This window comes from Ranitomeya variabilis, chromosome 4, assembly GCF_051348905.1.
Source record: "Ranitomeya variabilis isolate aRanVar5 chromosome 4, aRanVar5.hap1, whole genome shotgun sequence".
Classification (NCBI taxonomy): Eukaryota; Metazoa; Chordata; class Amphibia; order Anura; family Dendrobatidae; genus Ranitomeya; species Ranitomeya variabilis.
Window position 1 is genome coordinate 676953867 of NC_135235.1, and position 27928 is coordinate 676981794.

General features: G+C 43.3%; 1 protein-coding gene across 2 annotated transcripts in view; it reads left to right on the forward strand.

The window, feature by feature from the left end:
- LOC143766323 (oocyte zinc finger protein XlCOF8.4-like) overlaps nt 1-27928 on the forward strand; it is an 80410-nt gene that overhangs the window by 44769 nt on the left and 7713 nt on the right. The window contains exons 1-2 of one of the 2 annotated variants that reach the window (XM_077253912.1): nt 15386-15418; nt 16258-16408. In XM_077253912.1, coding sequence (XP_077110027.1) covers nt 16331-16408 — 78 coding nt within the window. In that variant the 5' untranslated portion in view covers nt 15386-15418; nt 16258-16330. Of the gene's footprint in view, nt 1-15385; nt 15419-16257; nt 16409-27928 lie in introns of those variants that run through there. The other variant, XM_077253911.1, reaches the window with a different exon arrangement.

A 27928-nucleotide genomic window follows, 5' to 3' on the forward strand; every position in this document is an offset into this window, starting at 1 on the left:
CCTTTAGGAGTTCGGGACCTCCAGATGGCATGGGAAAAGACTCACAGCTACCGTAAAAGGAGCAACTGATTCTCCCACAATTGCCAGAAATGGGGAAAATCCCTGCCCAGGATTACATCCTGTAACAATGCGGGAACGAGTCCCACTTTGTGTTGCACAGACCCATAGGGAGTGGAAATTGATATGACCGCTGTTAGGTACGAGCAGGTGTCACCATGCACACACGTTACAGAAAATTTGTCAGACGAACCAGATGGAAGTGCCACCAGACTAGCTTTCACCAGAGTCACCACACTTCCAGAGTCTAGTAATGCCACAACACTTTTCCCATCAACAGATAATTCACACAGGTGTTTTGCTATATCATTTTGACCCGTATTCACATTCACTAGCCGTGTAACCAAAGACATGCGTTTCTTAGAGTCTGTAACATCGTACTGCATGGGTTCAGTGGTAACAGGACAGTTCGCAGAAATATGGCCCATCTCACGGCAGCGAAAACACCTAACAGGACCTTACTGAGACCACCGTCCAACACTCTCGGTCTCGGAGTGCGAGCAGTCCCGTGTTCCTCCCCCACAGTTTTTGGCAATTTTCCTTCACCCGTAGTCACTGGAACAGTCTTACCGGTTCCACGAGGAGAAGGCACAGACCTGGTGCTAGCGGTTTCGTCGGGAAGTCCTTCTGCCACGGAATAACGCTCGACCAACTCCACAAGTTGATCCGCTGTCGTGGGATTTCCTTGGCTTACCCATCTTTTCAGCGCTGGTGGTAGTACTCTCAGGTACTTGTCCAAGACAATCCGCTGTATTATTTCGGGTGTTGTCAGTACCTCGGGTTGCAGCCATTTCTTTGTCAAGCAGATCAGGTCGAACATCTGAGACCGCGCCGGTTTATCTTGCTGGTATGTCCACTGGTGTACCCTCTGTGCACGGACAGCCGTCGTTACCCCCAGCTGGGCCAGGATCTCAACTTTCAGCTTCTCGAAGTCCTGAGCGACTTCCGGGTCCAAGTCATGGTAAGCTTTTTGGGCCTCGCCGGAGAGAAACGGAGCAATCAAATCGGCCCATCGTGCCTTCGGCCACTTCTCCCTCAATGCCGTCCGCTCAAACGTTGTCAGGTATGCCTCGACGTCATCTTCTGTAGTCAACTTTTGCCAGTATCGACTCACATGGATCCTTCTGGACTCTGCTTCCGGATCTGCCTCAGGCATTCTCATCAGGCGCTGCGCCACCTGTTGGAGAAGCTGGCGGTCTGCAACCGTCATGTCCATTAACTCCTTCAGCTGTGCGGCCATCAAGCGATTAGCTTCATGCTGTGCGGCAGTGGCCTGCTGCTGTACGGCAGTGGACTGTACTAGGGCTTTCACCACGTCTTCCATACTGTCGCCTGTGCCACGTAATTGCCCGCGTTCTCCACCACAATGTGACAAAACACTCCGGGATCGCCTTTGCTGGGGTCAAAGGTCACGTGGTTTGTGCATTGAATTCTGAGGCGACAGCAGGTTTCCAAGTTGGCTGACCTTAGGTCAGGTTTATTAAAGTGAAAGCAACATAGAAAAAACAAAACATAAAAATAAATCCTAGCCTGTCCGGCACTAACTAAACCAATACGTTGCTATCTAACAACTGGGGGGGCTTCTCCCACCCAGCTAACAACACATAGTCCTTGAGCACAGCTCTCACTCACGTTTGTCTCACACAGACAGGCAATCTGTGTGCCCCAGGCTGACGCCGGAAACCCTCAGCTGGTCATCCTTTATTCCTGCACTCATTAACCCATCATTATCCTGAAGATACTGAGCAGCCTAATTCACATAGGACAAATACCTGGGCGAGATATACCTGCCCCCGACTACCAGACCGACATGATTCTTACAATGCACAAACACATACACACACATGCATATACACATACATGCATAAACACATACATACAAACTGACACACACATACATACACACACATGCATGAAAACATACACACACATACATACACACACATGCATAAACGCACACACATGTATAAAAATACACACATGCACAGACAGACACACAGGGCCGGCTCCTGGTTTTCGTGGGCCCCTGGCAAAAGAGTCTCAGTGGGCCCCTTTAGCACATAACACAATTCATGAGTCACAGATACAGCAGAGAAATATAGACATAGCACAATGCCAAAAATCTCACTCCTTACAATGCATGAGTGATATCTATTGTAAATTCTACAATACCATACAGCAGAGGGGATTCAGAAGATTTTGGGTCCCACAGGCTTCAGGGTTTTATTGACTGTAGTATTAGAGGTAAACAGGATATTGATAAATATTGATAAATGTATAATGAGCCCCATATATTGCTCCATACAGAATAATGGCCCCTTATAATGCTCCATACAGAATAATGGACCCCATACAATGCTCCTTACAGAATAATGGCCCCATATAATGCTCCATACAGTATAATGGGCCTCATATGCTCCATACAGAAAAATGGACCCCATATAATGCTCCATACAGAATAATCGACCCCATGTAATGATACACACAGAATAATGGACCCCATGTTATTCTCCATATAAAATAATGGACCCCATATAATGCTCCATATAGAATAATGGGCCACATATAATGCTTCATAATGAATGGACCCAATATAATGATCCATACAGTATAATAAGCTCCATATAATGCTCTATACAGAATAATGGACCCCATATAATGCTCCATACAGAGTAATGGTCCCAATTAGTGATGAGCGAGTGAGTATACTCGTTGCTCAGGTTTTCCCGAGCATGCTCGGGTGGTCTCCGAGTATTTGTGACTGCTCGGAGATTTAGTTTTCATCGCCGCAGCTGAATGATTTACAGCTACTAGACAGCTTAAATACATGGGATTCCCTAGCAACCAGGCAACCCCCACATGTACTCAGCCTGGCTAATAGCTGTAAATCATTCAGCTGCGGTGATGAAAACTAAATCTCCGAACACTAACAAATACTCGGAGACCACCCGAGCGTGCTCTGGAAAAACAAGGGGAACCAGTATACTCGCTCATCACTAGTCCCTATATAATGCTCATACAGAATAATGGGCACCATATAATACTCCATATAGAATAATATTCCAGATATAATGCTTCATACAGAATAATGGGCCTCATATAATGCTCCGCACAGAATAATGAACCCTATATAATGTTGCATACAGAATAATGGGCACCATATAATGCTTCATACAAAATAAGAGGCACCATATAATGTTCCATATAGAATAATTGGCCACATATAATGCTTCATGCAGAGTGGGCTCCATACAATGCTGTATACAATATAATGGGCCCGATATAATGCTCAATATAGAATGATGTGCTGCATATAATGCTCCATACAGAATAATGAGCCCCATAAGATGCTCAGTACAGAATAATGGGCACCATATAATGTTCTATAGAGAATAATGGGCCCCAGATAATTCTCCAAACAGAATAATGAACCCCATATAATGCTCAATACAGAATAATAGCCCCATATAATGCTCTTTACAGACTAATGGGTTCCGATATAATGGTCCATACAGAATAATGGGCCCCATGCTGTGGGCAATTTTCTCCTTCAAACTTAGCTTTCGTCAAAGAATGCACCCTTTGCAGCAATTCCTGCAGTTAATTTGCGGAGTTAATCTGGAGATATTTCACCCCATGCTTCCAGAAGCCCCTCCCATAAGTTAGTTTGGCTTGATGGGCACTTTTTGCGCACCATACGGTCAAGCTGCTCCCACAACAGCTCAATGGTGTTGAGATCTGGTGACTTCGCTGGCCACTCCATTACAGATAGAATACCAGCTGCCTGCTTCTTCCCTAAATAGTTCTTGTATAATTTGGAGGTGTGCTTTGGGTCATTGTTCTATGTAGGATGAAATTGGCTCCAATCAAGCGCTGTCCACAGGGTATGTCATTGCAAAATGGAGTGATAGCCTTCCTTATCCAAAATCCCTTTTACCTTGTACAAATCTCCCACTTTACCAGCACCAAAGCAACTCCAGACCATCACATTACCTCCACCATGCTTGACAGATGGCGTCAGGCACTCTTCCAGCATCTTTTCAGTCGTTCTGTGTCTCACAAATGTTCTTCTGTGTGATCCAAACACCTCAAACTTGCATTCGTCTGTCCATAACACTTTTTTCCAATCTTCTTCTGTCCAATGTCTGTATTCTTTTGATATTAATCTTTTCCTTTTATTAGCCAGTCTCAGACATGGCTTTTTCTTTGCCACTCTGCCCTGAAGGCCAGCATCCTGGAGTTGCCTCTTCACTCTAGCCTTTGACACTGGCGTTTTGCGTGTACTATTTAATGAAGCTGCCAGTTGAGGACCTGTGAGGCGTCGATTTCTCAAACTACAGACTCTAATGTACTTGTCTTGTTGCTCAGTTGTGCAGCGGGGCCTCCCACTTCACTTTCTACTCTGGTTAGAGCCTTTTGTGCTCTCCGCTGTAGGAAGTAGTACACACTGTTGTAGGAAATCTTCAGTTTTTTTGGCAATTTCTCGCATGGAATAGCCTTCATTTCTAAGAACAAGAATAGACTGTCGAGTTTCACATGAAAGTTCTTTTTTTCTGGCCAGTTTGAGAGTTTAATGGAACCAACAAATGTAATGCTCCAGATTCACAACTAGTTCAAAGGAAGGTCAGGTTTATAGGTTCTCTAATCAGCCAAACTGTTTTCAGCTGTGATAACATACTTGCACAGGAGTTTTCAAGGGTATTCTAACCATCCATTAGCCTTCTTACACAGTTAGTAAACACAAAGTACCATAAGAACACTGGTGTGATGGTTGTTGGAAATGGGCCTCTACACACCTATGAAGATATTGCATTACAAACCAGACGTTTGCAGCTAGAATAGTCATTTACCACATTAACAATGTATAGAGTGTATTTCTGAATCATTTAATGTTAGCTTCATTGGAAAAACTGTGCTTTTCTTTCAAAAATAAGGAAATTTCTAAGTGACCCTAAACTTTTGAACGGTAGTGTAAGTAATGACAAAATCAAACCCAGGGCCCACCACCTCAGTCTGGTGTTGAAACACTTAGCAGCACCAAAATACAACAAGTTCTTATGATCGGTAAAGACAGTCACTTTATGTCTTGCCCCTTCCAATCAGTGTCTCCATTCCTCAAAGGCTCATTCAACTGTAGGTCTCTTACAGATGCTTCTCACAAAATTAGAATATCATCAAAAAGTTAATTTATTTCAGTTCTTCAATACAAAAAGTGAAACTCATATATTATATAGAGTCATTACAAACAGAGTGATCTATTTTAAGTGTTCATTTCTGTTAATGTTGATGATTATGGCTTACAGAAAATGAAAACCCAAAAGTCATTATCTCCGTAAATTAGAATACTTTATAATACCAGCTTGAAAAATGATTTTAAAATCTGAAATGTTGGACTACTGAAATGTATATTCAGCAAATGCACTCAATATCTGGTCGGGACTCCTTTTGCATCAATTACTGCATCAATGCGGCATGGCATGGAGGCAATCAGCCTGTGGCACTGCTAAGGTGTTATGGAAGCCCAGGTTGCTTTGATAGCAGCCTTCAGCTCGTCTGCATTGTTGGGTCTGGTGTCTCATCTTCCTCTTGACAATACCCTATCTATGGGGTTAAGGTCAGGTGAGTTTGCTGGCCAATCAAGCTGATACTGTTGTTATTAAACCAGGTATTGCTACTTTTGGCAGTGTGGACAGGTGCCAAGTACTGCTGAATGAAATATCCGTTTCCAAAAAGCTTTTTGGCAGAGGGAAGCAAGAAGTGATCTAAAATTTCCTGGTAGACAGCAGCGCTGACTTTGGTCTTGATAAAACACAGTGGACCTACACTAGCAGATGACATGGCTCGCGAAACCATTACTGATTGTGGAAACATCACCCTATACCTCAAGAAGCTTGGATTGTGTGCCTCACCACTATTCCTCCAGACTGTGGGTCCTTGATTTCCAAATGAAATGCAAAATTTACTTTCTGAAAACAACACCTTGGACTACTGAGCAACAGTCTAGATGCTTCTGGCATTGTCTAATGATCATGAGTGGCTTGACACATGGAATGCAACACTTGTATCCCATGTCCTGGATACGTCTGTGAGTGGTGGTTCTTGAAGCAATATCTCTAAAAGCAGTCCACTCCATGGGAATCTCTCCCAAATTTTTGAATGGCCTTTTCTTAACAATCCTTTCAAGGCTGCGGTTATCCCGGCTGCTTGTGTACCTTTTGCTACCATACTTTTTCTTTCCATTCAACTTTCCATTAATGTGCTTGGATACAGCACTCTGTGAACAGCCAGTTTCTTTAGTAATGACCTTTTGTGGCTTGCACTCCATGTGGAATGTGTCAATGACAGCCTTCATGATATCTGTCAGGTCAGCAGGCTTTCCCATGATTGTGGAGCCTACTGAAACAGACTGAGGGGCCTTTTTAAATGTTTAGAAAGCCTTTCCTTTCCAGGTGTTTTTTGTTAATTATTCTAATTTACTGAGATGACTTTTGGGTTTTCATTGGCTGTAAGCCACAATTATTAACATTAACAGAAATAAACACTTGAAATAGATCATTCTGTTTGTAATAACTCTATATAATTTGAGTTTCACTTTTTGTATTGAACTGGAATAAATTACCGTATTTTTCGCTTTATAAGACGCACCTGATTATAAGACGCACCTAGATTTTAGACAGGAAAATAAGGCAAAAATATTTTGAGCCAAATAGTGTGTGAAAACCTTTTAATAAAAAACAAAAATATTATCTGTGCATGATGCTCTGTTTTGGGGAATATGTGAATTACAGTACAGTGCTTGCAGTACCGCATATTGTGACTACCACCCCCTTATCCTCAGGAATACACCCACTTACTGTATACATGGATGTATTCTGAAAGATGAGTGAGGTGGCAGTCACATTTCCAATAAACACTTTGGACACTACATTACAGTGTATATTTACATTAAATCTGGCTAGTGCTCTGCCTTCCTCCATGTATGATGCTGTGTGAATTTCAGCATACAGCTTAACTCTCCTCCACTTCCCTAGTAAATAGACTGTATGGATTCTTAAATCTATATTTATTGAGGAGATGATGTGCACTTGATAACGATGGACGATAATGGGAAAAACTACAAAGAATAACAGTATATCAGTACTGGCATGTCACAGAACAACAGAATGATACAGGGTGCATAATACAGAAATGCACAATACAGGAATGCTACTAGCACTGTCCTACTCCATACATAAATGCATCTATCTATATGCGGAGCAAGGAGCATTATCACTAAACTGGGGGATTCAGAGCACAATATGCCTCACTTCACAATATGCTATACGGAGGTTGCATAAGGCTCACATATACAGATTCTAAAACAAACACATGACTGCATTATAACTCTCACCAGGATCCACTGGACAGGAGTGATTGTAGGGAGTGAGAGCCAGGAACACGTGTGTATTATTAAGAAAGCCTGGAAAAAATGTCTACATATCTCTTTCTCCTTGGGGAGCTGAGGGACGGTTCTAACCAGAACACACTACTTCTTAAAGGAGGAATACTAATGTATACAGAAACAGGATAAATGGGTAACTAATGACCTCTAAGGGTTGTAACTGGTACTACACTATGAATATTTATCTTTGCTGCTCATAAATGGGCAGAACAGCTAGAATCCCCCATCATCCTTCAGAATATACCCATTGATGCAGTATATTGTGAAGGATGATGGAGGTCATTTGCTCACCTTTCCTAAAAGGATCTCAGACTTGTGAGTACCGTAGTTGCAACATTAAATAGTGTGCAGGGACGTATATATGATTGGTGGAGGCAGCTCAGCAACAGTTCCCTCCACCAATCACTATCCATCCCTGCAGGGGAGGAGGAGAATCGCTCTTCTCTCTCTCCTCAGCTTTAGGCCTCTTTCACACGTTAGTGTCTCCAGTATGTGTGGTAACAGTTTTCACATGTACCGGAGACACTGACACACGTAGACCCATTCAAATGAATGTGTATGTGAATATGTCTGTTTGTTTCCACCGACCGTTGCCACACAAGTAAACATGTCCTTTTTTTACCTTCAGCACGGGTGACAAAATGTCCCGCACACATGCACACGGAGAACACACTTGGATGCCATCCGTGTGACACGCACCAGCGCCGGGGAAAAAGCGCTACAGTAAGCGCCGTTCCCCCGCGCCGGGTGCTGAAGACTGCTCTCATCATTCTCCACTGCTCTGCCGGCGATTGGTGCTAGCAGAGGAGAATGATGAGCATTATATTCAAGTCAGAACAATGACAGCAGGTGGGGGATTTTTGGACTATTACTCCCATCAACCTACACCTGCTGCCGCTAATAACAGTGACAGCAGGAGCGGATGATAGGGGCATTTCTCACCCTTTGTCTGCGATATAACTAAATAAATGAATGAAAAATCTAGGATGGGTTCCCCCGTACTTTCTATCAGTGGCGGATTATAATGAGGTCAATCTGGGCGGTAGCCCAGGGCCTAGCAGTGTGGGGGGGCCCTGGGCAACCGCTCAGATTGACCGCCGCCATCAGGGCATTACTGCCCTGACTGGTGTATTGGCCCGGTGGGCAGAGGGGGCCCGCATCGGGCCCCATCTCATCTGCTCACCGGGCCCCACCGGCGCTGTGGCAATTTAACTCTATTGACGTGCGGGCACGCGCCAATCGGAGGCTGGCAGCTGATGTCAGCCGCAGCGCACATGTCGCTGGCGTCTGATGTCATTCTCAGTCGCCGGCGAGTGCGTGCTGCTGGAGGGAGCTTCGCAGAAGGAGCGCAGACAGGTGAGAACTTGTTTTTTTTTTTTTTTTTATTGCGAACGGCAATCCGGGGGCCTGGGCCAGAATGCTGGACACACTGGGGGCAATATGCTGGACACACTGGGGGCAATATGTTGGACACACTGGGGGCAGGATGCTGGGCACACTGGGGGCAATATGCTGGACACACTGGGGGCAATATGCTGGAGACACTGGGGGCAGAATGCTGGAGACACTGGGAGCAATATGCTGGAGACACGGGGCAGGATGCTGGACACACTGAGGGCAATATGCTGGACACACTGGGGGCAATATGCTGGAGACACTGGGGCAATATGCTGGACACACTGGGGCAGAATGCTGGACACACTGGGGGTAATATGCTGGACACACTGGGGGCAGAATGCTGGAGACGCTGGGAGCAGAATGCTGGACACACTGGGGGCAGGATGCTGGACACACTGAGGGCAGGATGCTGGACACATTGGGGGCAGAGATGCTGGACACTGGGGCAGAGATGCTGGACACTGGGGGCAGAGATGCTGTGGACATACTGGGGCAGAGATGCTGGACACTAGGGGCAGAGATGCTGGACACACTGGGGGCAGGATGCTGGACACTGGGGGCAGAGATGCTGGACACTGGGGTCAGAGATGCTGGACACTGGAGGCAGAGATGCTGGACACATTGGGGGCAGAGATGCTGGACATTGGGGGCAGAGATGCTGGACACTTGGGCAGAGATGCTGGACACACTGGGGCAGGACTGGAGACAGATGGGGCAGGATTGGAGACATGGACAGAGTGTAGATACGGGGCATGATTGGAGACACGGGACAGAATAAAAGACATGGGGCAGGATTGGAAACAGATTGTGCAGGATCATGGGGCAGGATGGATATGATGGAGACTGATGGGGTAGGATGGGAAGATCATATGGGGCAGAATGGATACTCATGAGGGCAGGATGGGAGAACATTTGGCTGGAGCCAGGAATGAGATACACGGGGCCAGGATGTGGCATATTATTATTACCATAGGGGCTAATTAAGGGATATTATTACTGCAGTGATGTATTTATTTTATTTTTTGAGGACACTGTTTTAAATGGGGGGGGGGCAGTCCTGTTACTGTGCAGAGTGTGACACTATGTTGCCTCTTTTTCTTCATGTGGTGTAATGCAGAAGTTGGGGAAAAAGTAAGTAATGTGTTCCGCAAGTGGAGCTCGAGATAACTGTGTTATTTCCTGCAGAGACGAGTCCTGGCTGGATGAAGTGATGGCGGTCTGTGCTGGATGAAAGATGAAGGACTTCACCTAGAGACATCACTGGTGAGTCGGTGTTACCTATACACTGACACTATACACTGTATACTATATACAGAGGGGTCATGTGACCCCATCACATGACCCCGTCATATGACCGGGGGGCCCACAGTGTCTGAAAAGCCCGGGGCCCTGGCTACCCTTAATCCACCCCTGCTTTCTATAACCAGTCAGGCAAAATTCATAGCTGCGGGCTGCAACCCTCAGCTTTCAGCTTCAGCAAGGTTGGTTATCAAGAATAGAGGGGTACTCATGTTGTTTTTTTAATTATTTACATAAATAATTTTAAAAAATGGTGTGGGGTCCCCCCAATTTTTGACAACCAGCCTTGCTAAAGTAGACAGCTGGGGGCTGGTATTCTCAGGCTGGTAAGGGGCCAGGGATATTGGCCCCTCAGCCTAAAAATAGCAGCTCTCAGCTGCCCAGAAAACCCACATCTATTAGATGTGCCAATTCTGGTGCTTTGCCCAGCTCTTCCCACTTGCCATGTAGCAGTGGCAAGTATCCTTTGTATCCTAAGGTGACATCAAGCCAACGGCTTAGTAATGGACAGGCGTCTATAAAACACCTATCCATTACTAATCCTATAGTTGTATAGTAAATAAAGACAGCAAGAATAAAGTCCTTTAGTTTAAAACAAGACTAAACACAGTTTTTTCATTTTTAATTAAACATCTAATTCCAGCGAAGTCCTCATTCTCCTGTAATAAAAGTAAAATAAAAAACAGCAATATACTATACCTGTCCATTGTTCTGTCCCACGCCTCTATGGCTGGGGAATAAACAATTTTCAACTTCGAAGGTACCAAGATGCGACCCTCCCAGCTGAAAACCACTGGTGAATGAGCAGCATCATTGACCAGCGATGACATCATCGAGGCTGGGCCGAGAGCTCCATCTGCGCCGTATCTGCGGCCATTTTCCTGGAGACATCCCATAGAGGCAGGCGCGCATTGAGATCTTGGACCCCGGAAAAAGAATTGTGGCTGCCATATGCCGCCCCCGCTCGCCGCGGTACCACCACCACAGGACCACCGTTCACCACCATCCCCCACTGCAGGACCACCGCTCGCTGCTGTACCACCACTGCATACCGCAGGACAGCCGCACCACCACCACAACACTACCAGCATCATTAAGAACAGTGTTCGGTTTATAAGATGAACCCCCATATTCCCCTAATTTTGGGGATCATAAAAGTGCATATTATAAAGCGAAAAATATGGTAAATTTTTTATTATATTCTAGTTTTATGAGAAGCACCTGTTTATCATAGTCAGACTCTGCTTGAGAGAACTTCTGGGAAAAAATGAAAGACCAGCTTGCATCCCAATAGCGGAAGCGTCTACCTTGACAAAGAAGGCAGATCAACCTTGGCTGGCTGAAACAGGAGACTTCGAGAAAACTGTTGAGAGCAAAAAAAGCATTTACCGCCTCAGGTGACCAAGAAAAAAAAATTGTTACTAAATTGTTTCTTAGTCATGTCAGATAAAGGCTTGGCTATGATCAAAAAGTTCTTAATCAACTTACGAAAAAAATTTGCAAAGCCAAGGAATTTCTGTAACACTATGATGTTACTTGGCTAAACCCAGTGAAGAAATGCTTGGATTTTAACAGGGTATATCCCAAACCCCAATGCAGAAACCTAATGTAAGAAATGGACCGCAAATTGACATTACATATTTATTTATTATGCTTTGCTTACATAATGATATCATATTTCACAGCACATTACATATATTATTATTGCGGTCCCCAATTGGGCTCACAATATACAGTGGGGGAAAAAGTATTTAGTCAGCCACCAATTGTGCAAGTTCCCCCTTTTAAAAAGATGAGAGAGCCTTGTAATTGACATCATAGGTAAGCCACAACTATGAGAGTCAAAATGAGAAAACAAATCCAGAAAATCACATTGTCTGATTTGGCAAGATTTATTTGGCAAATTATGGTGGAAAATAAGTATTTGGTCATTAACAAAAGTTAATCTCAATATTTTGTTCTATATCCTTTGTTGGCAATGACAGAGGTCAAACATTTTCTGTAAGTCTTCACAAGGTTGACACACACTGTTGGTGGTATGTTGGCCCATTCCTCCACGCAGATCTTCTCTAGAGCAGTGATGTTTTGGTCCTGTCGCTGGGCAACATGGACTTTCAACTCCCTCCAAACATTTTCTATGGGTCTGAGATCTGGAGATTGGCTAGGCCACTCCAGGACCTTTATATGCTTCTTACGAAGCCACTCCCTTGTTGCCCTGGTGGTGTGCTTGGGATCATTATCATGCTGAAAGACTCATCCACGTTTCATCTTCAGTGCCCTTGCTGATGGAAGGAGATTTACACTCAAAATCTCATGATACATGGCCCCATTCATTCTTTCATGTACACGGATGTGTCGTCCTGGTCCCTTTGCAGAGAAACAGCCCCAAAGCATGATGTTGCCACCACTATGCTTCACAGTAGGTATGGTGTTCTTTGGATGCAACTCAGCATTCTGTCTCATCGAAACACAACAAGTTTTGTTTCTCCCAATACTCTTCTGGATAATTCAAATGCTCTAGCAAACTTCAGACGGGCCCGAACATGTACTGGCTTAAGCAGGGGGACAAGTCTGGTACTGCAGGATCCGAGTCCCTGGCGGCGTAGTGTGTTACTGATGGTAACCTTTGTTACAATGGTCCCAGCTCTATGAAGGTCATTCAATAGATCTTGAGATCTTGCGTGGAGCCCAAGATCGAGGGAGATTATCAGTAGTCTTGTATGTCTTGCATTTTCTTATTATTGCTCCCACAGTTGATTTCATCATACCAAGCTGCCTGCCTATTGCAGATTCAGTCTTCCCAACCTGGTGCAGGGCTACAATTTTGTTTCTGGTGTCCCTTAACAGCTCTTTGGTATTCACCATAGTGGAGTTTGGAGTGTGACTGTTTGAGGTTGTGGACTGGTTTCTTTTATACTGATAACAAGTTCAAACAGGTGCCATTACTACAGGTAATGAGTGGAGGGCAGAGGAGCCTCTTAAAGAAGTTACAGGTCTGTGAGAGCCAGAAATCTTGTGGAGCGCCCCCAGATGCAGGGCAATGGGGTACCCGGTACCGGGTCTCTCTGTCTTGGTCCTGGGGATGTCACGGTGGCTACACCCGGTCCGTGGCCCTGCTAAGGGGCGTCCAATTAAAGGTGATGGTGAGTGGTGCAAGGCGCGATGAATAACGAAGACACAGGGTTGCAGTCTCTTTACCTTTTACTGTAGACTTCAGCATCCACTATCCAGAGCACTGCTAACAGGGCTGGCTGAGACCGGCCAGTCCGAAGGCACATCCAGAGTTCCCTTTGCAGGTGGAAATCAGTAGCCTTCCTACTTGCGCCAGTGTGTTGTAGTACCTCCCTGCTGAGCACCACGGGATAGTCCTCACAACTCTCGTATCTGTTTCTGATGTTCTCTCTCCGTCCCCCAGTTGGTATGGCTAGGACGCACCCGTATGATGGGGTAGGCCTGGAGTTATTTTATAGGGACCCTAGAGATGCCCCTCCCCCACAATTGCCTCCGTTGTCTGCTTAGGTGAAAAGGTGAGACAGCCAACCTAAAGTCAACTGCCCTGCCGTGATTCGGAGTAGTGCGTAGAGCCAGTACTCCCTCGGTGTTCCGGCCACCGGCTACGTGCCTCAGAAGGATGTTGCCTCGATCTAAGGGCACGACTCCTCCCGGTATTATCTCCTTAGTGCTGTGATCTCGTTTCTCACTTCTCCACAATATCCTTCGCTTCTTGTCCTTCCTTAGGATGCCACCGCAATGAAGTGCAGGTGCGGCTCCGTAATGATCTGTCTCTTGCTAGGCCACTGTCAGGATCCCACCCCTGACAGGGACCCCCTGAGTCTTCCCAAGCAACGCTCTCTCACTAGATGTTACCTGGGCAAGACCCAGTCAGCTACTTCCTAACTTCCTATCCAACCCCCAGTTTTACCAGAGTGTGAGGAGTGGCCTAATACATAGAACCTTTTGCTCCCCCTGGTGGCCGGAGTGTGAAGTGTAATGTGTGACTGTGATACCTGGTCAGGTGAACACTTTTAGTACAATCAGACGCACCATCACTCCCCTTAGCGGCGGAGCGACAATACTGCACGACCAGTACTCTGGGGCGCTGCACTTGCATGTTTTTAGGTGACCAAATACTTATTTTCCACCATAATTTGCCAAATAAATCTTACCAAATCAGACAAGGTGACTTTCTGGATTTGTTTTCTCATTTTGTCTCTCACGGTTGTGGTCCACCTATGATGTCAATTCCAGGTCTCTCTCATCTTTTTAAGTGGGAGAACTTGCACAATTGGTGGTTGAGTACTTTTTCCCCCGCTGTATATTCCCTATCAGAATGTTTTTAGAATGTCAAATTAAACCGGAGGAAACCTATGCAAACACAGAGAGACATACAAACTCCTTGTAGATGTTGTCCTTGAAATAAATGTTTGTCACATACACCCTGGAGAACCTGTCTGACATGATCACGATGCTCCTCCAGAGTACATGAGTAAATCAATATGTCATCCAGGTAATTTACCCAACGGAGAAATTTTGAAAGACTGCCGGAGCATAGGTAACCCAAATAGCATTGCCAAATTTTCAAAATTACCCTCGGTGTATTGAGTGTGCCCTTCCATTCGACACCCTAACGTGCATGTACAAGGTTATGTGCCCCCCTCAAGTCAAGTTTGGAAAACTATTTAGCTCTAGATAATTTGTTAAACAGGTCAGGTATAAGGGGTAAAGGATAGGAATTGTGAACCATGATTTTATTAATCTCTCTAAAATCCAAGCACGGACACAATCCTCCATCCTTTTCTTTAACTAAAACCCCTCACTGTGACTGGAGAGGTGAGCCTTAGCTAGACTCTGAATATAGTCTCTCAAGGCCAACCTCCCATGAAGTCGATAGCACAATCATATATCGCCATATAGTAGACGTCCGGTAACTGGTGATTCCTTCATGTGTGGGGTCTATTTGTCTCCAGAGAAATCACACGTTACATTCCACACATAACACTGTGTAGAAAAGGCGGCGCGGGGTAATTGTGCCAGTAGTGAGGGGGAATAATGGCGGGAATGTCACTGACTGAGGAGAAGTTTCCATGTAGGGTCTGCACTACAGATATCATTCACTGAGGCCCCTGATCATGTGACCCCTGACTCCTCCCCTCCTGTGACCTCATCACAGGTCCTGTGCGCACAGAGCAGCCATATATGTGGAGTGCGGCTCTGCAGGTGGAGGTAGGTGCTGGAGATTCCCCATTACTGAGTGTGGGGGGCGGGGAGCACTGAGACTCTTTTGGTGTTTTTGTTGCTACTTTATAAGAATCATTATGTTTTCGTTCTATTTTCTGTAATCAGGAAGGGAGGAAACGTATGTCCTCATTAGGGATGAGTGAATAGCTTCAGATAAGTCCTTATCCGAACAGCTATAGCGGTTACCGAATAAATGCATTGGGAACCTGGGTACCAGTAGCGCTCCCGATAGTCAGCTGTTTGGAGCCGCAGTTGCCTGTGTCACGACTATGTGAAAGTTATAACACATACAGCTGCGGTGCTGAACAGCTGATTATCGGGAGCGCTCCTGGTATCCAGGTTCCCGATGCAGCTATTCGGTAACGACTATAGGTATTCAGATAAGGACTCATCCGAAGCTATTCGCTCTTCTCTAGTCCTCATAGTACTGGGCCCCATTCTGACCCCCACACAAAGTATAATATCCCCCAGTACCATCCCCCCCACCAAGCAAGATACTACAAGTTGCCCCCACAGTATTTTACCACCCACCTCCTAGTATATAAATCCTCCCTTCCCCCATTCCTGGATCAGTTTTCCAAGTCTGGAAATGTGGATCCGTCCCAGTGGGCCGGTGCTATACATGTATGAGGGGCTGCAATCTGCTGGATGAGCTGTACATGTTATGGAGTCATTCTGGGGACAGATCTTTTTAGTGAATGTAGCTGGATTTAAGTCATTCATAAATATAACATTTCCTTATATGTTTCCCTTTATTATCTCCAGAAGTTGTATTATTATATGGGATTCTTTATGATGTTATAATGGCTCATCTTCATATTCAGGTTCCTACAATTTTGGATCTTCTCAGTGGAGATCTTCTATATTTAGAGAACTTTTCTGATTTACCCATCAAACATGGACATGGACAAGTACAAAATGGTGGAAAGGCTCTTACAACTCACCACAGAGATCCTCTTCCGGCTTACTGGAGAGGTGAGAGATTCTGATGACGTCATAGTACACCATTTTTATTTATGGGAATATCAGATGGACATAATTGGAGAGGCGAGGACTCTGGATATGTCTGAGATTTTGTTATAAAAAATAACTCTTCCTTACTTTGTGAAGTAATAATACGGTGAAAATAGAAAAGGAAAGCAAAATTGAATTGTGTGGATAAAACAAATCTTGTTTAATGTCCAAAAATGAAGAAAAAGTAAATTCATAAGTTCATAGCACACAAATTAAGTGTTAGATTAGATTATAAGAAAGAAATCAAACATAGGTCTTACATATGGTCTTGAGGTATGACGTGGTCCATGTGGAAAGTCTCAAGAAATGAGAGATCTGCCCGAACTGGAGCTGGGTCTTTCCTTATAAACTCTTTTGACCCATAGGCTTACATTGGTTACTATTTTCCTACCTTATAACCACATATGGTGATCTACCGCTATATTCATAGCTTGTACCATATTATCAGCACCTAGTAGCTTGCAGAATATGCATATTGGTTCTGTACATTACCTCATTCCATATTACCTAAATATATATTGCTTGTGTTTGTTACAAGTAACATTAGTCATCTACTTATAGCCTCATTTTGACAAGTGTCCTCTAACTTTGACATACAGAGAACAGATGCAAGCCAAGATCCTCAGAATAGCTCAGTCACACACTACCTAGAACTTCTGCTCATTAATTGAACTCTGTATATACGTTAAGTAATCTTTAATATTTTTATTATTATTATTATTATTATTATTATTATTATTAAGATTTTACATTCCCCCCTGATTATGATTTGAGAAATATAATCAATCCTAAAATCTTTCTCTCACCATTCGTATCACATTCATTCTTTATTCTGAAAACCTTGTATCAACATCTGACTGGAATGTCATCTGAATTTTGAAGACTAAAATAAAATTAACACTAAACCACCAAAACAATTTCCAATTAGGATCCTAGACCAGAACAAAGAACCAGAAACAACAAGGATCCCTAACTTTAATAACTTTTAATAAATAAAGCTAAAATCTATTTGTTCCAAATTTGAAAACATTGGTGTATAAATATATATCAATATTAACACAGGAGTGTACACGATGGGGACTATCAGACCCTGTCAGGTGCCCTAATACTGGCCCTACCTGACAGCGGAGGTTGGCACCCTAAGTTTCAGCGGTAGGCGCCCCCATTTTAGTAACTCAATCTCATGATATGAACAGCGTTTCTACTCATATGCATCCCGATGATACAATTTCAGGCGCTGTGGGTATTTGTTCAGCCATGTAGCTCAAAGGGTCTCCAACGGGGATGTCCTCCCTAATTATGCCCGAGGCGTTTCCCCCCGCGGGAGTCATGAGAGTAAGTTACTAAAAAGGAGTGTTATTTATATGGCTGTGTCTGACATTATGCTCTGGGGCCCCTTTTGGGATGCTTTGCTATTGTTATTTTTACTTTTGGGGTCACCACTCCATTAGGAGTATCCATATACCAAGGGGTCATTTGTCTAGTTGAAACGTTGGATATATGTGACCACAGGGCTGATTTGAATATTATGTGAATCAGTTGGAGTGGCCCTTTTGTTATTGTATATTTTGGATAAACGAGACATTGGTACTCTGTTTCTACCCAATGAGTTAGTATATTTTCCTACTATTCCCCATTAGGTGTGTTCTTTGGGCCAAATAACAAATTTAGTTTTTTTGCTGTGTTTTTTTGAATTTTTCATTTTTATTTTCTTCATTTTTTTGATTTTTTTTATATATTTTTTTCATTTTTGGGTATTGAATACACTGAGCCTTTTTTTTTTTTTTTTTTTAGGGATACAGGGTGTGTATAGGGCTATCAGGGCCAGCCGTTGAGGAGGGGGGGCGCCTACCGCTGAAACTTAGGGTGCCAACCTCGGCTGTCAGGTAGGGACCAGTATTAGGGCACCTGACAGGGTCTGATAGTCCACATCGTGTGCACTCCTGTGTTAATATTGATATATATTTATACACCAATGTTTTCAAATTTGGAACAAATAGATTTTAGCTTTATTTATTAAAAGTTATATTTTAGGGATCCTTGTTGTTTCTGGTTCTTTAAAATAAAATAAAATCAGAGAGTTATGTTTTTCTTTTTAACATTTCTCTTAAAATGTCATCTTCCTTTTTCATTTCTGTCTTTATCTTTTTGTAAATATTCTTAATTTTACACATAACTATTTGATATATTATACACAACAAAACTATAATAAATATAATAACAATCGGATTAGATAATACATTTCCTGCTGCCATTTTCGCTGAAGACTGTGACCAACTAGTTACTGATTTTCCTACATTTCTCCACCAAGATGAGCCTGACATACTCGTCCATTCATGTTCAATATCATTTAAATTACCTTGCTCATGTCTGAATACAATTTCAGCTTCTTTTAATTGTTTTGTTAACAAATTTAACAAACCCTTGTCTTTCCTTATCTCATTTGTCCACATATCCCAAGGAAAATTATTGATTTGGGACAAATTGAACTGTATTGGAAGGATTTTTAGATTTCTTGAACCTATTAACGTAATATTAATACTTCCTTCCTTCTTTGAGAGAGTTTTCACATTTCCCTCAATACAATATAAACCTATTGTCAGATTTTCAGCATGTGCACAAGATGAAAAGAATGCAGAAACTTCTTTTTCTGACATAACTTGGAAACAAATCTTATTAGCGCTTACTGGTGTCACCAAGTCATGTATCGTGTGTACATTCTAAACTCTGGCATGACATGAGGTATGATTATGGAAACATGCAGGATGAATGACATTACCCTGTCCAGGTAGACACATTACCTCTTCTTATCTGCATCTCAAAAACATTTCTAGAATTCGCCCTTTTCTTACTTTCGACTCTGCAAAAACTCTTACTGTTTCACTTATTCATTCTCATCTGGACTATTGTAACTCTCTACTAATCGGCCTCCCTCTTACCAAACTCTCCCCGCTCCAATCTGTCCTGAATGCTGCAGCCAGGATCATATTCCTCACCAACCGTTACACCGATGCCTCTACCTTGTGCCAGTCATTACACTGGCTACCCATCCACTCCAGAATCCAGTACAAAACTACTACCCTCATCCACAAAGCACTCCATGGCTCAGCACCACCCTACATCTCCTCTCTGGTCTCAGTCTACCACCCTACCCGTGCCCTCCGCTAATGACCTCAGGTTAGCATCCTCAATAATCAGAACCTCCCACTCCCATCCCCAAGACTTTACATGTGCTGCGCCGATTCTTTGGAATGCACTACCCAGGTTAATACGATTAATCCTCAATCCCCACAGTTTTAAGCGTGCCCTAAAAACTCATTTGTTCAGATTGGCCTACCGCCTCAACGCATTAACCTAACTATCCCTGTGTGGCCTATTAAAAAAAAATAAAATAAAAAAAAACATAATCAGGTTCCTCGCATCATGTTCTCATACACTTTATGCAGTTAATAGCCCTCTGTGTCTGTACTGCTACACACTTAGGCAGTTAACTGGTTCATGCAGCTTTTCATGAACACCCGAGCCTTACACTATGGCTGGTCCAAATAACTAAAGCAATTGTTACCATCCACCTCTCGTGTCTCCCCTTTTCCTCATAGGTTGTAAGCTTGCGAGCAGGGCCCTCATTCCTCCTGGTATCTGTTTTGAACTGTGATTTCTGTTATGCTGTAATGTCTATTGTCTGTACAAGACCCCTCTATAATTTGTAAAGCGCTGCGGAATATGTTGGCGCTATATAAATAAAAATTATTATTATTATTACCTTAGAAACAAAATGTAAGCATGAGGAAATGTCTAATTGTTCAGTGTTTGTGCCATCAAATGCAAAATCTGTGTTCTGTAATTGATAATATAGCAATTGTGTATGACTAACAGGAATTCCCAGAACAGTTATAGGAACCAGGGTTTCTTCTCTTCCCGACACTGGAATCAGTGATGTTCCTATACAAATGTTCTGTTCACATCCTAACCACTTATTTACCCATAAATCTGTATGATTTAATGCAAAATTATATTCTGTAGGCAAATTTCTCATTAATCCTAAAGGTGTAATTCCACTTTGCAATGCATGTGCAGTCATTTTCAGATTGGTGAAATATTCAATCTGAATTTCTAGACATGTTTTGGCCACTTGAGATTCCTGTTCACTTTCTATTAAAGCCAAAGTAGCATCTTGTAGATGTGATACAGAAGACCCCAATACAGCAGCAGTGTTCAAAACCATCTTTTCAAGGACTTGATTCAAACTTTTCTGAATCTTTACCCCTTTACCTCCAATATACCCAATATTTTCCAGATCTGATTTAAGTGTATGTATGTTCATAGTGTTAACTAGACTTCCCACTGTTCCTAATCCCCCCAAATACCTTCTAACACTCCCCTCTTACTTCTAACTTGTGCTGGCGTTCTTTCCCAAACCATTGTTCTATTCCCATTTTCATGTTAATGAGATGTGATTGACACTCGGGATATCTAGAAGAAATTTTCCAATTAGACATGTTAAAAGTCCATATCATAGTCATAAACACTCCATCTCGTAATATAGGTTTAGATTGGAATTGGTTAATTTGAAAAGGAGTAGATGGTTGAAACCTTGCCTGTGTTCATACATTATCTACTGCTGACCATACATTTACATTTACATCTTTACATTGTTTGTAATTATTTTTCGTTAAAACGCAACATTGGTAAAGTCCAGAATCCTTAGGAGATGGATTATCTACAGAAAAAATAAAATTCTTATTCAACCATCTCACATTACCGGATTGACCTCTGTGTATAACATTTGTTGGACCACTTGCAAAACTTCCCAAAAATAATCTATCTTTGGTCCATGTTAACAGAGATTCCGAAGGTAACTCTAACATTGTGTTGCATTTTAATGACAAAGGAGACATATTTTCTTGACTATGTACTGCTTGTGGGGTAACCCTTACTTCTGGAACTATAGTATTTGTTACTGTAAAAATTACAGATACTTGTAATGGTTCTCTAGTTATCTGGAAGTTCCATGTTTTTACCCAATCTTCATCTCCTTCTGTAATAGAAAGTAATGAAGGATCTAAAGTTTTCCCAAAAAGTTGTGTCCTTAACCAAATATCTGTTTTGAATCTTCTAATTTTCCCTTTTGTGATCATATCATTTGTAATATCACCTGAGCACACAGCTTTTTCTTCACCTCTTATCTCTATATTCCAGTATAACACATCTGTAGGATTACATTCTCATGTGCCTGTCTTATTATTGTGTATATAATCTCCTTGTAACTGTATAAACCCAGTCTTAGGTCCTGTGGTAGCATGTAATATTATGTCAGTGTCATGTATGAAGTGTAGCTTAATGCAGCATTTTACACCATAACCCATGCAAATGTTTCCAGTAATATCTACTGAATTGTCCGGTATGTCTTCATCTATTAGGCTTTGTAGACTTGATCCTCTTGGTTTCCTCAAATGTAGAGTTCTTTTGAAAGGTTCATTCACTTCAATAGTGTTTGTTCCACGATGCAAGATATCTTCTACGTAGATCACAGTTGAAATAGTACAAAGTAGCAGAAATGTGATTCCCATCAGATAGTAGCTTTTCCTGAGAACTGTCGTCTTCACCTGAAGGATTGGTGTTGAATCCCTTCAATCAAGGACACGGTGTTTCATATTCCAGCTCTTATTGGAATATATTTCTTCCTAAAAGAAATGCAGTATCATTATTTTGCAACATACAATTTGCATTGATCGACATGTACCCACACTCTTTGTTGTCTGCGGGTATTTTTAACCACATTAGATGCTCGTTGCACAAGAATCATAACTTGTCCCATGGTTTCAATGATCTCAAAGGGACCTTCCCAGTTACTTTTCCAAGGTCCATTCTTCCTGAAAGTTTTGATCATCACCTGAGCCCCTTTTTTGAATTTGGATTCATATGGTGGCTCTATTCTCTGCATTCTTGATGCAGCATGTGGAAGAATCGTTTTCAAATTTTCCTGCAACAATTGCAACCATTTGGACCTTGCAACAGCCTCTTTTTGAGGTGTGGACAAAAATGGTTCATGTGGAAAAATCAATGGCATTTTTCTTCCTGTCATAAGTTCAAAAGGAGTAAACTGAGTTGTGGAAGAGGTTGTTCCTCTTACACTCAACAATACAAAAGGTACGGCATCCACCCAAGTATTGCCTTTGTCTAATAACATCTTGGCAATTCTGGATTTTATTGTTCTATTCATCCTTTCCACAATACCAGCAGACTGTGGATGGTAAGGTACATGGAACTGTTGTTGTACCCCTAGAATAGTACAAACTGCTTGCATGATTTTTCCTGTAAAGTGACTTCCTCTTTCAGAGATGATCATTCTTGGGATCCCCCAAGTACAAAAGACATGATTAACTAATGGTCTAGCTGTAGACAAAGCATCATCTTTCCTGACAGGTAAAATTTCAACCCATTTAGAAAAAACATCTACTACCACTAATGCATACCTGAGACCATTTTTACCTGATGGTAACAGACCAATGTAGTCGATTTGTAATGTAGACCATGGACCTTCTGCAGGTGTGGTTTGGAGTAGTGGCGGTTTCTGTCCTTTTGGTCTTGGATTAATTTGGGCACAAATGAGAAATGATTGGACAATACTTTGTACTGTCTCTTCCATCTTTTCCCAGTAAAATTTCTCTCTGAGAATGTCTAACAATTTCTGTTGGCCCAAATGACCCAAACTTTCATGATTATATTTTGTGAACTCAGCCTATAGATGTTTTGGTACAACAGGACGCAACTCCCCGTTTAAGTCATGACACAAAACCCCGTTTTCACAAACAAAGGGAGGTTTTGGATCAACCCGGGAAGCAACAAGAGATGTGTCTTTTTCTTGTTCTTCCGCAAAAGAAGGGATATGTGTGTCTGTTCTTTGAACTGCTAAAAGCTCAAAAGTTTCAGGTTGAAACACTTCTTCTCCTGTCAGGGCTGCCTCTTTGGCTAACCTATCTGCAGTGGCATTTCCAACAGATAATTCATCAGATTTTTTATGGGCAGGGACTTTGACAATAGCAAAACCATTAGGGGTTTTTGATGCTATTTTAAAAATTGTTTTCAGTGTGTCACTATGTACAAGAGTCTTATTAGAAGAATCTACATAGCGTCTTTTTTCCCACACTGGCAAATAATCTGTCAGTGATCTCACAACATAGGAGCTATCACTGTAGATTACAATGGGACACTGATCATCAGCTTCATTCAGCTGTAGTACCATTTTTACTGCTTCTAGCTTTGCCCTTTGAGCTGAAAAATGACTTGGTAATTTGTGTTTTACAACCTGTCCTCTTTTGGGATAAAAAATGGCATATCCTGAATAGTAATGTCCATCTGCATAAAATCTGGAACCATCTACAAAAATTGGTTCATCTGTTGCCTCTGCCTTCCGTCTGAAAAGCGATGGACTATGATCCTGAAAAACTGTAAACAATCATGAGTTTGCCCTTCATAGTGCATCAACTGAGGAAGAACATATTTGGCCTTATAATCTACCTCAATTTGTTTGGGAGACAATGACAATAACCAATGAGCAAATCTCTTATGTGACACACCTGGGATATTGTTCTCAAAGAGAAGTTTTAGTGTAATGTTGTAGTGGCTGTGTGGGGAGGTGTGGGGGTAGTTTGGGGTTCGGACAGGACCTTAAGTAGAGCATCATGGCAGCTATTCATTACCAGCATCTGCTGCTCAAAAGAAAGCTTTTCCATGCTCCTGAGCATGGATTGAAAAAAAAGGTTGCCTGGAGATTGACTTACATCTGAATGCAGCCTATCCAAGCGACTGCTGTGTTCACTCATGCGTGTTTGCATCATGTTGAACCCAGCAGTCACTTGCTCTCCCAAAATTTTGAAAGAGCTTTGGAAGGATGCATTCAGACGTAAGAACTCAGGAGCATAGCTCCTTTCCTGACCCCTCTGTCGCTGCCGCCACAAACCTAATGGTGGTCTAGAGGTGGCAGGATCAGAGGGGTGGGGTAAAGGGAACGCTAACTGTTGAGCATCAGATTCAAGTAATGAAGGCTGCAGTGATGCTCCAGGGCTTGCGGCGGCGGAAGTGGATGGGACAGAGGTACCGGAAGGGTCAGACGAGGGGTCAGAGGTGTGGGGTCTACCGACGTGGCCCTCAGTGGCGGACTCCTGAGAGATCGCTCCAGAGGGCGCCAAGGTAGATGCAGGCGCCCGATGGCTGCAGACGGTGCTGTGAAAGAAAAAAAACAAAACAATTAATATATTGATAGGAAAAAGCCCTGACTGAAACCAAAAAAAGTTAGGTAAACATGATTATTTAATGGGCTGTTGAATACTTACGTTCTACTCAGCATGGTTTCCCTGAGGAAGGACAGGGCCCGGCCATACTTGTAGCGAGTCCTTTTCCGTCCTGCTGAGCCACTCGGGGCCTGCATCTCCTGGTTAAACTCCCTCTTGAAGCGATCCCTGAGTGACCGCCACCGCTTCCTAACCCTGTCACCTGTGAAGACAAAAATGAAATTAAAAAAAGTGTTAATTACAATACATTCCATTCAGCTCAAAACATCACTGAAAAGTGAATACTTACATTCTTTAGTCTCCTGCCTTGGCTGAAGGTCCTCCCACCTCGGAAACAGATTTTGGCACACTTCCTCCCAGAGCCGATGGGTCACATGTGTATCAGCATGCCTGCGGTCAACTCTGGGAGCAGCTGGGAGAACCTTCACGTCGTTGGCCAGAATGTGCAGCAGCAGACTAAAAAAAAGAAAAATAATTATCTTTGATGTAGGCATATGTTTTATGTGTACAGTGATGTATGAAGATCTGTTTTGTCCTCTTTGGGTCTTTACGCCGCGGCTGTTGAGGACAGAGCAAAGTACTGCAGTGCGCAGGCGCCGGGCCTCTCTGACCTTTCCGGCGCCTGTGCACTGCAGTACTTTGCTCTGCCCTCAACAGGGCAGACAAAGTACGCCTGCGCCGGAGCCGCGGCGTAAAGACCCGAAGAGGACGTCATGGAATGAAGATGGGAGGCGCCGGAGCGGACCGGAGACACCCATCCGACCTGACCGCTCCGGGACCGCCGCTGGGTGAGTATAATCTAACGTCTTTTTCTCCTCTTTCAGGTAACATCGGGGGCTTATCTACAGCATTACAGAATGCTGTAGATAAGCCCCTGATGCCGGTGAGCTTACCTCACCAGCCATTTTGGGGGTGACAGGTTCCCTTTAAAGGTGTAGGTGCAGATGTAGGTCGCAGCAAATGACGAGGACACAGGGTTGCAGTCTCTTTACCTCTTTACTGAAGGCTTCAGCATCCGCAATCCAGAGCACTGCTAACAGGGCTGGCTGAGACCGGGCGGTCCGAAGGCACATCCAGAGTTCCCTTTGCAGGTGGAAATCAGTGCCTACCTACTAGCGCCTGGGTGTTGTAGTACTTCCCTGCTGAGCACCACGGGATAGTCCTTACAACTGTCGTGTATGTTTCTGTTCTTTCTCTCCGTCCCCCAGATGATACGGATAGGACGCACCCGTATGACGGGGTAGGCCTGGAGTTATTTTATAAGGACCCTAGAGACGCCCCTCTCCCGCAATTACCTCCGTTGTCTTCATTAGGTGATTAAGGTGAGGCAGCCAACCTAAAATTAACTGCCCTGCCGTTGGTTTGAAGTAATGCGTAGAGCCTAATACTTCCTCGGCGTTCTGGCCACCTGCTACATGCCTCAGTAGGATGTTGCCGATCTTGGGACACGACTCCTACTGGTTCTATCGCCTTTGTGCTGTGATCTCGTTTCTCACTTCTCCACAATATACCTCGCTTCGTGTCCTTTCTTAAGATGCCGCCGCAATGAAGTGCAGGCGCGGCTCCGTAACGATCTGTCCTTTCGCTAGGCCTCTGCCAGGATCCCACCCCTGACAGGGACCCCCCTGGATCTTCCCAAGCAATGCTCTTCTCTCACTAGATGTTACCTGGGCAAAACCCAGTCAGCTTCTCCCTAACTTCCTAGCCAACCCCCAGTTTTACCAGAGTGTGAGGAGTGGCCTAATACATAGAACCCTTTGCTCCCCCTGGTGGCCGGAGTGTGAAGTGTAGTGTGTGACTATGATACCTGGTCAGGTGAACTCCTTTAGTGCCATCAGATGTACCATCACTCCCCTTAGTGGCGGAGCGACAGTACTGCAACGACCAGGACTCTGGGGCGCTGCGCTTACACTCTGTGCGCCTGCTACTTGCATCTCTCCACCCGTCTCGTCCCCTTCTGAGAGGCCCTCGGCTGCTTCAGCTTCCTGTTAAAACATAATTAATGCATGTAGTGATTAACATAAATGTAAAGTATAAAAACAAAAACAGTTTAACATTTTTGGTAACTTAACGATACACGCTGTTGCTCTGGAGAAGGGCTGTCAGAAGAGGACATTGTGGCAGTGGTCTCTGGTTGCTCTGTAAGTAAAAAGACATTTGTAATGTGCCACACACATTGAATTGGCAGATTTAGGGTCTTCAAAACTTACTTAAGGAAAAAATCCGGATGTGTGTGCACGTCTGGGTGGTCCCTGGGGTATGGCAGAGGTGGCTGTGGTCCCTGGTGGCTCTGTAAGTAAAAAGACACTTGTAATCTGCTACACACATTGAATTGGCAGATTTAGGGTCTTCAAAACTTACTTAAGGAAAAAATCCGGATGTGTGTGCACGTCTGGGTGGTCCCTGGGGTATGGCAGAGGTGGCTGTGGTCCCTAGGTATAAAGAATTTAGTTAGACCCACCCCCCAAACTAGGTAATGTTCAAGATTTAATATACACCCTGCTCAAATGATGTGAGCAATGTTCATGCAGGCCAACACCAAGTTTGGAGAAACAAACCCAAAAACAAATACACGCGATGCACATAACCATTTCCACCCACCCCAGAAAAAAAAAAAAAGAAATTAAAATTGACAGGCCAACCCACCATGTTAAAAGGTATTTACCACATATGTGATTTTAAAATATCCCTTTAAAAATTCCCCTTTATTAAAAAAAAAACCCTCAACCAACTCTGTATTGCATGTGAGGCCATTTGTACATACACCAGTTTTAAATTTACCTTTGTGAAATGATACAACGGACATTTTTATAAAACATTTTATTAAATTATTTTTTAATTTCCTTTTTTTTTGGTACCATCACAATTAGGAGCTAAAATGCTCTTTATTTTAAATACAAGAACATCAACTGGGAATGGTTTCAAGAGTAAAAATAAAAAATAAACATTTTTTAAAGAGAAAAAAGAAAAAACACACGCAAAACACACGCTCACACATTGAAACCACATGCTGCACAGACCACTATACTTGTTAAATACATCAGATTAAAAAAAAAAAAAAACTAAAAAAAAACAGGGAATTAACCAAAAAGCATGGACTCATGCACACGCAATCACCAAGACACACACACACACACACACACACACACGCCTGAAAGCACACAGGTGCATGCACACGCACAAAAGC